The sequence below is a fragment of the Mya arenaria genome, chromosome 9 (genome assembly GCF_026914265.1).
Source record: "Mya arenaria isolate MELC-2E11 chromosome 9, ASM2691426v1".
In the NCBI taxonomy this organism is placed as follows: Eukaryota; Metazoa; Mollusca; class Bivalvia; order Myida; family Myidae; genus Mya; species Mya arenaria.
Window position 1 is genome coordinate 49,655,893 of NC_069130.1, and position 15,448 is coordinate 49,671,340.

General features: G+C 43.0%; 1 protein-coding gene across 4 annotated transcripts; it reads left to right on the forward strand.

The window, feature by feature from the left end:
* Nucleotides 1–428: 428 nt before the first annotated feature.
* LOC128202970 (2-phosphoxylose phosphatase 1-like) lies at nt 429–15,016 on the forward strand. Of its 4 annotated transcripts, none has more exons than XM_052904184.1 (4): nt 429–447; nt 4,326–4,441; nt 9,931–10,128; nt 13,638–15,016. In XM_052904184.1, the coding sequence occupies exons 2-4, from the start codon at nt 4,378–4,380 to the stop codon at nt 14,852–14,854; spliced, it is 1,479 nt and encodes a 492-aa protein (XP_052760144.1). In that variant the 5' UTR covers nt 429–447; nt 4,326–4,377; the 3' UTR covers nt 14,855–15,016. The 4 variants fall into 4 exon arrangements, with proteins under 4 accessions (XP_052760144.1, XP_052760141.1, XP_052760140.1 ...); XM_052904181.1 differs by having other exon boundaries at nt 440–573; XM_052904180.1 differs by lacking the exon at nt 429–447 and adding an exon at nt 458–608.
* Nucleotides 15,017–15,448: the final 432 nt, after the last annotated feature.

The window sequence follows — 15,448 nt, forward strand, 5'->3', positions numbered from 1 at the left end:
TTAAGATTAGAAACTAAGTGTTTTGATGGACGATAAGTTTAAGTTCCTTATTCCTTATTCCGTTTTCGAATAAGGAATAAGGAACTATTCAAAATGCATTATTGTATATATGCATAAAATCACTTCTTTTTCCTGTAGTGTTTTGATTGGCTGTAAAATTAGCTGACCAATAGGCTGAATGAAATCACTGAGGCATGTCTAAGGGTAAGGAAAAGAATATTGGCCCAGCCGCTGATCTCCCCATTCTATGGCTATTATTTGAACGGGTTTTGTGAAGAAATAAACGTTTTGAACACATACACACTGAAAAATCAGAAAGTGAATATATATTGATCCATAAATACTCGTCCATTCATCCTTTTAAATGTTCAGGTGTTACAACGCAAGTGTCATTTATGTAGCAGCTTACAATGTACATGTGCATTCTCGTTAAGGTATTCTCTAATGGTAAAGCATTTGCTATATCTCGTGAGGTTAAATGATAACATGATGGTTGTTATATAGCTTTCCTTTGTTTAATTCATCAAGCTATAAGCACAGATGCTCAAGAGTAATGGATTTAACCGGCTCGAAGTGTGTAGTTTGTTTACAATGGTTTATTTATACAGGTAGTTTCCTTTTAAGTTTAAGGATAAATGTTTCTGTTCACCTGGGATGTAATAGTTGACATATAATGTAATTATACTGGGAGTTATATTTCAAGTTATGAACTACAAAATATGGGGAATAGATTTTAATCAGTTTGAATCATGTTAATGAAAAAATCGTCACTATTTCTGTATTGTATATATCATTACAAAATTAGAGTAATTTGTGTTCTATACCATACCATACCATAGTGTTTGCATTGGTTAATTATTGAATATAAAAATGTGATTTATTCGAACAAATCCGTATATGTTGATTGGGAATCGTGAAGCATTTATGGACATTTACCCACACAAGGTAAGCAAATGGAACCTAAATCATGCACAGGACCAAATAAAGACTTAAAGAAAAATATAAGGTAAAGGAATAATTTTATGAACCTAATGTACTACAGCAGCTCAAAACGTGTTTTACATTAGAAGCTAAGCCGCGCAAAACTTACTTTGTTACATTGGAAACTCAGCAGCCCAAAAACTGTATTACACTGGAAACTCAACAACCCCAAAGCTGTATTACACTGGAAACTCAGCAACCCGAAAGCTGTATTACACTGGAAACTCAGCAACCCGAAAGCTGTATTACATTGGAAACTCAGCAACCCCAAAGCTGTATTACACTGGAAACTCAGCAACCCGAAAGCTGTATTACACTGGAAACTCAGCAACCCGAAAACTGTATTACATTGGAAACTCAGCAACCCCAAAGCTGTATTACACTGGAAACTCAGCAACCCGAAAGCTGTATTACACTGGAAACTCAGCAACCCGAAAACTGTATTACACTGGAAACTCAGCAACCCGAAAGCTGTATTACACTGGAAACTCAGCAACCCGAAAACTGTATTACACTGGAAACTCAGCAACCCGAAAGCTGTATAACACTGGAAACTCAGCAACCCGAAAGCTGTATAACACTGGAAACTGAGAAGCCAAAAACCTATATAACACTGGAATCTCGACAGCCCAAAAACTACATTTTATTCGATGCAGAGCTGCACAAAACCTACTGTATTGGATTGGAAACTCAGCGACCCGTAAGCTGTATTGGACTGGAATATAACCAAACCAACTGTTTTACACTGGAAACTCAACCACTACTGAATCACACTAGAAAACCAGCAAACCTATTGAATTACACTGGAAATCAACAAAACTACTGAACTACATTAAAAAACAGCCAAACCTACTGTATAAAACTGAAATCAGCAAACCTACTGTGTTACACTGGAAACTCAGCAACCCGAAAGCTGTATTACACTGGAAACTCAGCAACCCGAAAACTGTATTACACTGGAAACTCAGCAACCCGAAAACTGTATTACACTGGAAACTCAGCAACCCGAAAGCTGTATTACACTGGAAACTCAGCAACCCGAAAGCTGTATTACACTGGAAACTCAGCAACCCGAAAACTGTATAACACTGGAAACTCAGCAACCCGAAAGCTGTATAACACTGGAAACTCAGCAACCCGAAAGCTGTATAACACTGGAAACTGAGAAGCCTAAAACCTATATAACACTGGAATCTCGACAGCCCCAAAACTACATTTTATTCGATGCAGAGCTGCACAAAACCTACTGTATTGGATTGGAAACTCAGCGACCCGTAAGCTGTATTGGATTGGAATATGACCAAACCAACTGTTTTACACTGGAAACTCAACCGCTACTGAATCACACTAGAAAACCAGCAAACCTATTGAATTACACTGGAAATCAACAAAACTACTGAACTACATTAAAAAACAGCCAAACCTACTGTATAAAACTGAAATCAGCAAACCTACTGTGTTACACTGGAAACTCAGCAACCCGAAAGCTGTATTACACTGGAAACTCAGCAACCCGAAAACTGTATTACACTGGAAACTCAGCAACCCGAAAACTGTATTACACTGGAAACTCAGCAACCCGAAAGCTGTATTACACTGGAAACTCAGCAACCCGAAAACTGTATTACACTGGAAACTCAGCAACCCGAAAGCTATATTAAGCTGGACAATAAGCAGGTCGAACCCTTCTGAATTACACTGGCAAATTAGCAGCCCAACACATTCTGTATACACTGGAAACCAAGTAGCATAAACAACACTGGACAATTAGCAACCTGAAACCCACTGTAACACTGTAAAATAAGCAGACTGAAATTTAATGCATTGCATTAGAAACTAGCAGCCCCAAACGAACTATATTGCACTAGAAGATCAGCAGCTATAACCATACTGTATTGCATTGGAAACTCAGCAACCTCATACCCTACTGTATTGTTCTGGAAACTCAGCAGCCCCAAACCCTACTGTATTGTTCTGGAAACTCAGCAACCTCATACCCTACTGTATTGTTCTGGAAACTCAGCAGCCCCAAACCCAACTGTATTGTTCTGGAAACTCAGCAGCCTCATACCCTACTGTATTGTTCTGGAAACTCAGCAGCCCCAAACCCTACTGTATTGTTCTGGAAACTCAGCAACCTCATACCCTACTGTATTGTTCTGGAAACCCAGCCGCCCCATACCCTACTGTATTGTTCTGGAAACTCAGCCGCCCCATACCCTACTGTATTGTTCTGAAAACTCAGCCCCCAAACCCTACTGCATTGTTCTGGAAACTCAGCAGCCCCAAACCCTACTGTATTGCAATGGAAACTCAGCAGCCCCAAACCCTACTGTTTTGCAATGGAAACGCAGCGGCCCCAAACTCTACTGCTTTGCACTGGAAACTTAGCAGCCCCAAACCCTACTGTCATGTACTGGAAAATCAGCAGCCCTAAATCCTCGGTATTACACTTGAAACTCGGCAGCCCCAAACCCTTCGGTAATGCACTGGAAACTCGGCAGCCCTAAACCTTCGGTAATGCACTGGAAACTCGGCAGCCATAAACCCTTCGGTATTACACTGGAAACTCGGCAGCCATAAACCCTTCGGTATTACACTGGAAACTCGGCAGCCCCAAACCCTTCGGTATTACACTGGAAACTCGGCAGCCATAAACCCTTCGGTATTACACTGGAAACTCGGCAGCCATAAACCCTTCGGTATTACACTGGAAACTCGGCAGCGCTCGATCAAACTGTATGATACTGGAAACTCAACAGCCCAAAACTCTACTTTTTTTGCACTGGAATCTCAGCATTCCCAAAACAAACTGTTTTTCACTTGAAACTCACTCGAGAAGTAAAAGGTCCGGTGAGACTCTTCTATGATTGAGACCCCCCCCCCCCCCCCCCCCCCCCCCCCCCCCCCCCCGGCACTAAACAAAAGTATTAACAGAACTGGGGTAAACACACGGATGTTTATTGGTCCTAATTATGTATTGCCTTCTGGAGTCATTCATCAGGTATCAAAACTCATATCAATGATTATTGTCAAAGCAGTCAAAGCATAGCCGGTGCAGTCTCTTTTCTTTGAGCCCAGCCCTTATAATGATCATTGTCAATACATAACACACTAAAAATTTGACTCCATTTTTGACCGGGGTTGAATAGCTGGTGATTTACAAGTAAGACATTCTTAAAACCAGACCTTTAGATACATATGATAATTGCACGGTGGTATACATCAAATATCGAATATTTGCATTGCTAGTAATATTGTATATGTATTTTGAATGGTATCGAATGACACGTCGTTAAGTATCTGGCAAATTGTGTTTCATTGTCATGGTTTCTTTTTTCCAGGTTTGCAGACAGATGTGGCCACTCACTCACACAGACTGGAATCCTCAAGACAATGATCAGACGAAAACGATTTGTCCTGAAAATAATCATCATTGTTATCTTGCTGGGTTTCGTTGGTAAGTGTCTAGAAGTAAATTATTGTCCCAAATGCACCAAGTCATACATATTTGATACATTATGCCTATCCAGAAACGAATATTTTACGTAATTTGGTCATTATGTCCATGCTTCTAATGATGTAGTGTGGTAGGGTGACGACATATCGTGGTGTTAAAGGGAGTAGACACCAGATGGTCCCAAATTCGGCAAATACATTATTTCCATAAGATAAGCCCAGAACTTTCTAGTATGTGTCCGATAATATATCATTTTACATGATTAAAAGAATATTTTATCGCTGTCTGAACTGAGTTAACCTGTTTAAAATAGACGCAAAATGAGTCCTCATGCAGTTTAAAATGTGTCTAAGCTTAACTTAATATATATAACTTTTCATAGAAAAACAACAAGCAAATTGCTTTACCAGACGTGTAATTGTAAACTTAGCCGGCATGGTACCATATACAATGAATATGAATATAACAGTATTCAGGAGACATACAGAGCCAGTTACAGTACCCTACAAAATGATATTCAGCTGTGACTCGAATCGCCCACGAAAAACCAGAGATAAAAACATAATGAAAAAATTCGCTCTGGAAACGTGTACCCATTTGTCCCTTTCTGCCGGTGAAAGGTTACGAGTCACAATGTCGGGCCTCATCTACTGAATATCTTAACAAAACCAATGAAAAATAATTTCAACAAATAAACATGATCAATTTCACATAAGAAAAATCAATAACATTTTATAAAATATTTCTTGGAAAATTCGATATGAACGGTATGCAATCGTCAGGTAGAATGACCAAATTGTCTAATATAATACTGCACGAAAATCTCGTGCATAAACCAATCAATATAAACCAGTACCGCATTAGACAATTTTTACTTCGCTATTCTACGAAACGCTCGTAAATACACGTATAATTAGCATGTGAAAGTCACGTGATTAGTACTGACACATATACCGACGCTTCGTTTTAAATAAACTTGGATAACGTGTTAGACAACCCCAGTAAATTTTGAATTGGACAAATACGCAAACACTGCGTTAGACACATGTGTTGTAAGCGATGTGATATACATGTAAGTAAGATTCAATGCGTTGTTCACAACGATGTCAATTCTATTTAAATTTTTGAAATATTTCCTTTTTTCTTGCAATTGTATCATCTGGTGTAGCCCCTTTAACAGATAGAACAATATTTTACCTTGGGCTTCTGGCCTTACCTCTACGACACGCGAGTTGAAGCGCGTATGAACGACATATAATGTACTCCTCCACGACACGCGAGTTGAAGCGCGTATGAACGACATATATTGTACTCCTCCACGACACGCGAGTTGAAGCGCGTATGAGCGACATATAATGTACTCCTCCACGACACGCGAGTTGAAGCGCGTATGAGCGACATATAATGTACTCCTCCACGACACGCGAGTTGAAGCGCGTATGAGCGACATATAATGTACTCCTCCACGACACGCGAGTTGAAGCGCGTATGAGCGACATATAATGTACTCCTCCACGACACGCGAGTTGAAGCGTGTATGAGCGACATATAATGTACTCCTCCACGACACGCGAGTTGAAGCGCGTATGAGCGACATATAATGTACTCCTCCACGACACGCGAGTTGAAGCGCGTATGAGCGACATATAATGTACTCCTCCACGACACGCGAGTTGAAGCGCGTATGAGCGACATATAATGTACTCCTCCACGACACGCGAGTTGAAGCGCGTATGAGCGACATATAATGTACTCCTCCACGACACGCGAGTTGAAGCGCGTATGAGCGACATATAATGTACTCCTCCACGACACGCGAGTTGAAGCGCGTATGAGCGACATATAATGTACTCCTCCACGACACGCGAGTTGAAGCGCGTATGAGCGACATATAATGTACTCCTCCACGACACGCGAGTTGAAGCGCGTATGAGCGACATATAATGTACTCCTCCACGACACGCGAGTTGAAGCGCGTATGAGCGATATATAATGTACTCCTCCACGACACGCGAGTTGAAGCGCGTATGAGCGACATATAATGTACTCCTCCACGACACGCGAGTTGAAGCGCGTATGAGCGACATATAATGTACTCCTCCACGACACGCGAGTTGAAGCGCGTATGAGCGACATATAATGTACTCCTCCACGACACGCGAGTTGAAGCACGTATGAGCGACATATAATGTACTCCTCCACGACACGCGAGTTGAAACGCGTATGAATGACATATATTGTACTCCTCCACGACACGCAAGTTGAAGCGCGTATGAACGACATCGTATGAACGACATATAGTGTTCTCCTCCACGACACGCGAGTTGAAGCGCGTATGAGCGACATATAATGTACTCCTCCACGACACGCGAGTTGAAGCGCGTATGAGCGACATATAATGTACTCCTCCACGACACGCGAGTTAAAGCGCGTATGAGCGACATATATTGTACTCCTCCACGACACGCGAGTTGAAGCGCGTATGAGCGACATATATTGTACTCCTCCACGACACGCGAGTTGAAGCGCGTATGAACGACACATAATTTACTCCTCCACGACACGCGAGTTGAAGCGCGTATGAACGACACATAATGTACTCCTCCACGACACGCGAGTTGAAGCGCGTATGAACGACACATAATGTACTCCTCCACGACACGCGAGTTGAAGCGCGTATGAACGACACATAATGTACTCCTCAACGACACGCGAGTTGAAGCGCGTATGACCGACATATAATGTACTCCTCCACGACACGCGAGTTGAAGCGTGTATGAGCGACATATATTGTTCTCCTCCACGACACGCGAGTTGAAGCGCGTATGAGCGACATATAATGTACTCCTCCACGACACGCGAGTTGAAGCGCGTATGAGCGACATATAATGTACTCCTCCACGACACGCGAGTTGAAGCGCGTATGAGCGACATATAATGTACTCCTCCACGACACGCGAGTTGAAGCGCGTATGAGCGACATATATTGTACTCATCCACGACACGCGAGTTGAAGCGCGTATGAACGACATATAATGTACTCCTCCACGACACGCGAGTTGAAGCGCGTATGAACGACATATATTGTACTCCTCCACGACACACGAGTTGAAGCGCGTATGAACGACATATAATGTACTCCTCCACGACACGCGAGTTGAAGCGCGTATGAACGACATAAAATGTACTCCTCCACGACACGCGAGTTGAAGCGCGTATGAACGACATATATTGTACTCCTCCATAACACGCGAGTTGAAGCGCGTATGAACGACATATAATGTACTCCTCCACGACACGCGAGTTGAAGCGCGTATGAACGATATATTTTGTACTCCTCCACGACACGCGAGTTGAAGCGCGTATGAACGACATATAACGTACTCCTCCACGACACGCGAGTTGAAGCGCGTATGAGCGACATATAACGTACTCCTCCACGACCCGCGAGTTGAAGCGCGTATGAGCGACATATAACGTACTCCTCCACGACCCGCGAGTTGAAGCGCGTATGAAGGACATATAATGTATGTACTCCTCTACGACACGCGAGTTGAAGCTTTGAAGCGCGTATGAACGACATATATTGTACTCCTCCACGACACGCGATTTGAAGCACGTATGAACGACATATATTGTACTCCTCCACGACACGCGAGTTGAAGCACGTATGAACGACATATAATGTACTCCTCCACGACACGCGAGTTGAAGCGCGTATGAACGACATATAATGTACTCCTCCACGACACGCGAGTTGAAGCGCGTATGAACGACATATATTGTTCTCCTCCATGACACGCGAGTTGAAGCGCGTATGAACGACATATAATGTACTCCTCCACGACACGCGAGTTGAAGCGCGTAAGAACGACATATGATGTACTCCTCCACGATACGCGAGTTGAAGCGCGTATGAACGACATATAATGTACTCCTCCACGACACGCGAGTTGAAGCGCGTATGAACGACATATATTGTACTCCTCCACGACACGCGAGTTGAAGCACGTATGAACGACATATATTGTTCTCCTCCACGACACGCGAGTTGAAGCGCGTATGAACGACATATAATGTACTCCTCCACGACACGCGAGTTGAAGCGCGTATAAACGACATATATTGTACTCCTCCACGACACGCGAGTTGAAGCGCGTATGAACGACATATAATGTACTCCTCCACGACACGCGTGTTGAAGCACGTATGAACGACATATATTGTACTCCTCCACGACACGCGAGTTGAAGCGCGTATGAACGACATATATTGTGAAGCGCGTATGAACGACATATAACGTACTCCTCCACGACACGCGAGTTGAAGCACGTATGAACGACATATAATGTACTCCTCCACGACACGCGAGTTGAAGCACGTATGAACGACATATAATGTACTCCTCCACGACACGCGAGTTGAAGCGCGTATGAACGACATATAGTGTACTCCTCCACGACACGCGAGTTGAAGCATGTATGAGCGACATATAATGTACTCCTCCACGACACGCAAGTTGAAGTGCGTATGAACGACATTTAATGTACTCCTCCACGACACGCGAGTTGAAGCGCGTATGAACGACATATAATGTACTCCTCCACGACAGGCAAGTTGAAGCGCGTATGAACGACATATAATGTACTCCTCCACGACACGCGAGTTGAAGCGCGTATGAACGACATATAATGTACTCCTCCACGACACGCGAGTTGAAGCGCGTATGAACGACATATAATGTACTCCTCCACGACACGCGAGTTGAAGCGCGTATGAACGACATATAATGTACTCCTCCACGACACGCGAGTTGAAACGCGTATGAATGACATATATTGTACTCCTCCACGACACGCGAGTTGAAGCGCGTATGAACGACATCGTATGAACGACATATAGTGTACTCCTCCACGACACGCGAGTTGAAGCGCGTATGAGCGACATATAATGTACTCCTCCACGACACGCGAGTTGAAGCGCGTATGAACGACATATAATGTACTCCTCCACGACACGCAAGTTGAAGCACGTATGAACGACATATAATGTACTCCCCCACGGCACGCGAGTTGAAGCGCGTAAGAACGACATATAATGTACTGAGTAAAATTGTGTAAAACTGATTAGTTAGAAGGTTGGGTCAAAGTTAGCCCAGATGTTTACTGATTGGTCAATACATGTACTTATACTATAATAGGTTGTAACCAATAAAATCACCTGAATGTGCAGACTACCCGAAAGACACTAATGTTTATGTTATTGTAATAACGATGAACTGTTTATATTTAAGTTAACAATAAATATTCTGTTCCGTTCTGTTCTGTTCTAATAATCTGAATAAACAATCCACTGCAGGCAATTGTCTGCGGCAAGTCGGTGTTGATTCATAAAGATTGATAGATTGACCCATATGATTTTAAAAAAGTCACCAACATTGTCTCTTTGAGTGACTCACTTTGCATGTGTTTTATTTTTCTTTCTTTTAGCATTATTCGCACTCGGGCCGTTATTTCATAGACATAGTGAACACGATGGGCCCGTGATGTACGTCGACACGGAGAAAACAAGACCCAATGTACATACTATGCAAGATGAAGGAACGTATGAGAATGCCAGCAGTGGTGACGTTGAATACATCGAGGATTACTGCAACTCCCCATTTAAGCCGCTTACTGGAGACGAAGGTATTCCACAGTTTCAGTGTCTGCTAGTGTTATGCAGTGTGTGTATACCACGTGATAAATTACGTCATAAATGCTACGTCGGGAGGCAACATTTTGCTGAAAAATGAAGACTTAAATCAAAGATAACTTTTCTTTTACAAAACCATTTCAAATGAAACAAATGGCAGTCTATGCTGCTTCAAAAGCTACGCCTTCGTTTTATTACCGGAGTTTGACAAGGTGATTAGTTTCATCAAACACTTCGACAAACCTGTTTCCAAATTGATGTTTTGACAGTGCTCCGTCAGACAACCGTATTGTGAAACGGTTTGTTAAAGTGTTTTAAGAAACTAAACTCTCAATCAATCTCTGGTAAAAGACCGAAGGCAGGGCTCCTTAAGAGGCATAGACTGCGCTGTGTTTCATTTAAAATGGTGAAGAAATAATGAAGTAATCTTTGTTTAAAGTCTTTTTTCAAATCAACATATTGCCTTCAAACGCAGCATTTATGACGCAATTTATCACGTGGTATACACACACTGTAGTGTTATGCCTAAACCGTGTGCCTCTTAAAGTGCCACTCATGTTTAAAGCTGCACTCTCACATACCATTTTTACAACTTTTTTTTATTTTTTTGTCTTGGAAAGAGCAAATCTTTGCGTAAATATCTGCAAACCAATGATAAAAGATTGCTGACAAAAGATCAGATCGCAGATTTTCATATTTCGGGTTGAAAATTTATTTTTGAACTTAAATATAAAAATCTGTGATCTAGTTTTTTTTGTGAGCAGTCCTATATGACTGGTTTCCATGGATTTTCGCCAAAAATGGCTCGTTCCAAGACAAAAAATAAAACAAATTGTCGAAACGTTCAATCTGTGAGAGTGAGTTTAAAAGTCAATTCATATACATGTATAACAAACATAAATATGAGTGATACATCTTTAACTACGAACTAAATTATGCATTTATGGAAAATATTAATACTGATAACAAGATTGTAACCGTGTATTTAAAAGCTGAAAAACGCACGAGAGTGGTTTAGTGGTATATTTGTTTGCCACTAACTAAAGAGGTTGTGGGTTTGATCCCCACCAGTGGCTACCCTATCACGGTCTCACAAAATTGAACCAGTACTTGTTTCTACATAAGCTTTCGTCACCATCGAGCTTAAATAAGTATAAACTTGTGAATGTGCCTAGATGATTAGCTGCTGGGCTCGTCCCTGTAGTTTAGCTCATGTTTGGCTGCTGGGCTCGTCCCTGTAGTTTAGCTCATGTTTGGCTGCTGGCTTCGTCCCTGTAGTTTAGCTCATGTTTGGCTGCTGGGTTCGTCCCTGTAGTTTAGCTCATGTTTGGCTGCTGGGTTCGTCCCTGTAGTTTAGCTCATGTTTGGCTGCTGGGTGCGTCCCTGTAGTTTAGCTCATGTTTGGCTGCTGGGTGCGTCCCTGTAGTTTAGCTCATGTTTGGCTGCTGGGTGCGTCCCTGTAGTTTAGCTCATGTTTAGCTGCTGGGTTCGTCCCTGTAGTTTAGCTCATGTTTGGCTGCTGGGTGCGTCCCTGTAGTTTAGCTCATGTTTGGCTGCTGGGCTCGTCCCTGTAGTTTAGCTCATGTTTGGCTGCTGGGTTCGTCCCTGTAGTTTAGCTCATGTTTGGCTGCTGGGTTCGTCCGTGTAGTTTAGCTCATGTTTGGCTGCTGGGTTCGTCCCTGTAGTTTAGCTCATGTTTAGCTGCTGGGTTCGTCCCTGTAGTTTAGCTCATGTTTGGCTGCTGGGTTCGTCCCTGTAGTTTAGCTCATGTTTGGCTGCTGGGCTCGTCCGTGTAGTTTAGCTCATGTTTAGCTGCTGGGTTCGTCCCTGTAGTTTAGCTCATGTTTAGCTGCTGGGCTCGTCCCTGTAGTTTAGCTCATGTTTAGCTGCTGGGTTCGTCCCTGTAGTTTAGCTCATGTTTAGCTGCTGGGCTCGTCCCTGTAGTTTAGCTCATGTTTAGCTGCTGGGCTCGTCCCTGTAGTTTAGCTCATGTTTAGCTGCTGGGTTCGTCCCTGTAGTTAAGCTCATGTTTGGCTGCTGGGTTTGTCCCTGCAGTTGGCTGATGTTTTGCTAGTGGGGTTCGTCCCTATAGTTTGGGTGCTGGGCTCGTCCCTGTAGTATAGCTGATGTTTGGCTGCTGGTTTCGCTCCTATAGTTTGGGTATTGGGCTCGTCCCTGTAGGAAAGCTCATGTTTGGTTGCTGGGTTCTCCCCTGTAGTTTGGGTGCTGGGCTCGTCCCTGTAGTATAGCTGGTGTTTGGCTGCTGAGTTGACCCCTATAGTTTAGTTGCTGGGCTCGTCCCTGTAGTATAGCTGATGTTTGGATAGTGGGTTCGTCCCTGTAGTTTGGGTGCTGGGTTCACCACTTTAGTTTGGGTGCTGTGCTCGTCCCTGTAGTATAGCTGGTGTTTGGCTAGTGTGTTCCTCCATATAGTTTGGGTGCTGGGCTCGTCCCTGTAGTATAGCTGGTGTTTGGCTAGTGGGTTCACCCCTATAGTTTGGGTGCTGGGCTCGTCCCTTTAGTATAGCTGGTGTTTGGCTGCTAGGTTAATCCCTATAGTTTGGGTGCTGGGATCGTCCCTGTAGTATAGCTGGTGTTTGGCTGCTGGGTTCATCCCTATAGTTTGGGTGCTGGGCTCGTCCCTTTAGTATAGCTGGTGTTTGGCTAGTGGGTTCACCCCTATAGTTTGGGTGCTGGGTTCATCCCTATAGTTTGGGTGCTGGGCTCGTCCCTGTAGTATAACTGATGTTTGGCTGCTGGGTTCATCCCTATAGTTTGGGTGCTGGGCTCGTCCCTATAGTATAACTGATGTTTGGCTGCTGGGTTCATCCCTATAGTTTGGGTGCTGGGCTCGTCCCTTTAGTATAACTGATGTTTGGCTGCTGGGTTCATCCCTATAGTTTGGGTGCTGGGCTCGTCCCTGTAGTATAGCTGGTGTTTGGCTAGTGGGTTCGTCCCTGTAGTTTGGGTGCTGGGTTCACCCCTTTAGTTTGGGTGCTGGGCTCGTCCCTGTAGTATAGCTGATGTTTGGCTGCTGGGTTCACCCCTATAGTTTGGGAGCTGGGCTCGTCCCTGTAGTGAAGCTGGTGTTTGGCTAGTGGGTTCACCCCTGTAGTTTGGGTGCTGGGCTCGTCCCTGTTGTAAAGCTGGTGTTTGGCTAGTGGGTTCACCCCTATAGTTTGGGTGGTGGGCTCGTCCCTGTAATATAGCTGATGTTTGGCAAGTGGGTTCGTTCCTGTAGTGCTGTGTTCATCCTTGTCCCTGTAGTTTCACTCGTATCGCTTTCTATCTGTTAGATATAAAGAGCAGTTCGCCAATGCATAGCAGATGAGAGTAACATCTTCCAACGATTAGTATTTGTTTAGATATTAATTTACTTTACAAAATAGTTCATCATCATAAACACATAATTTATTGTAACAGACACTCGACTAAAATACATGTCATCCCAAGTAATTTTTTAGCCCGTATGAGGACATTATTGTAATAAGATCTTTTACAGGAGCAGTTCCGGAAGGCTATAAATTACGATTGGTTCACGTTTTCACCCGACATGGTGATAGAACCTCCCTGCACGCACTGTCGGGATTCCCAACCAGCAGATACAGTTGTCACTTTGCGTCATGGTACAACGGTTCAGATCCGAAGATCAGATATTTCCCGCAGTACATGGATAAGATGGCGGGGACGCAGCGTTCAAGGAGTCATTTTAACAACTGGTCACTGTATCCCAACAAGGCCAAATGTGGTCCCTCAGAGCTGACCAGCCGAGGAGCTTTGCAACATATCCGCAATGGACAACATCTGTTTAAGAAATATATTGCTCGGCATGGGCTGATTAGTTTGAAAGAAAACTATTCCAGTCAGGTTATTGTAAAAAGCACGGCGTATTCAAGAACGTACCAAAGTGCTAATGCTTTCCTCTACGGATTTCTCCCACAATACAATGTTTCTATTTTAGGTATTCAGTATTCACAGAGTTTAGAATTTTGTTCATCTAACCCTCTTTCACCGGGGATGTGTTCCTGTCGGAGGGTGCAGACTTTGAGAAACAGACTGGGTCGATTTTCCAGTCTTATTTCTAGTAATAGAGAAAGCCATCGGATGGTGAAGCGGCGAGTGGCTAATGTATTGGCGATAGACTATTTAGCTCTCCCATGGTTATCAGCTATTGGCGATATATTGACACCTGCATATTGCCACAATCTCCCTAAGTATTGCTCTGGTCTCAAACAAGAACATTGCGTTTCTGGACCTCTTATAAACTCAATATGGAAAGAAGTTACAGAAACAGAAAACATCTTACAAGCTGATGTCGAGTCAAAGAGTATTGAATATGCTAATATATTAATGTATCCCGTACTGTTAGAGATAGCTCAACGACTTATTCTTGTGTCACAAGGAAGGTTAGATGTACGGTTTGTGTTATATTCCGGTCATGATGTCACCTTAGCACCTTTGCTGCAAGTACTAGGTATTCACAATGGTCGATTTCCACCGTATGCTTCAAGACTGGTCATCGAAGCGCTGGAGGCAACCAAAACTCATCTGTTTATGCTGAAATTTATATACAACGGCGTTGACACGACTAGAAGGATCCCATTTTGTGAATCGGATCTAGTAGATGGAATGTGCCCGCTAAAAGTATTCCATAGTTACGTGGTTGATGAATTGTCGAATCAATATGAGTTAAGTGGTTGCAAAGTTGAACGAGGTTGATTTACATGCGAAGAAGTTGTCACCCTCTAGCAATGGTCAATAATTTGTCCACTCCAGCCATGGTCAATAATTTGTCCACTTCAACCATGGTCAAGAATTTGTCCACTCCAGCCATGGTCAAGAATTTGTCCACTCCAACCATGGTCAAGAATTTGTCCACTCCAGCCATGGTCAAGATACACGAGATACAAGTACTTTATTTAAAGTCGGGTATATGATAACAAGAAACATTAGCTCAATGAGCTATTTTCCGACAGAACGAAAGAAATTTGTAATGCTGAAGAATATGAAACAGTAATTACGTTTTAGGTGAGAGGTCTTGCTAGAAAATTTAATTCAACGAAAGATCATATATATGCTATTGTAGTGATATTTTGCATCAGCATTATGTGATATGTATCTATTTTACAATTGTTTTAACAGTGTATAAGTGGTCAACATTATATTTTGTCCAATGAGAAGGCAGTATTTCTCAAGATACCCAATAAATTTATTTCAGTAATTCAGAAGCCGTTATTGATTTTAATCAGTTGAAGCGGTATATATAATGGCTGGCCCAGTTATTACGCATTTAAACAATTTAATGTTGACCGG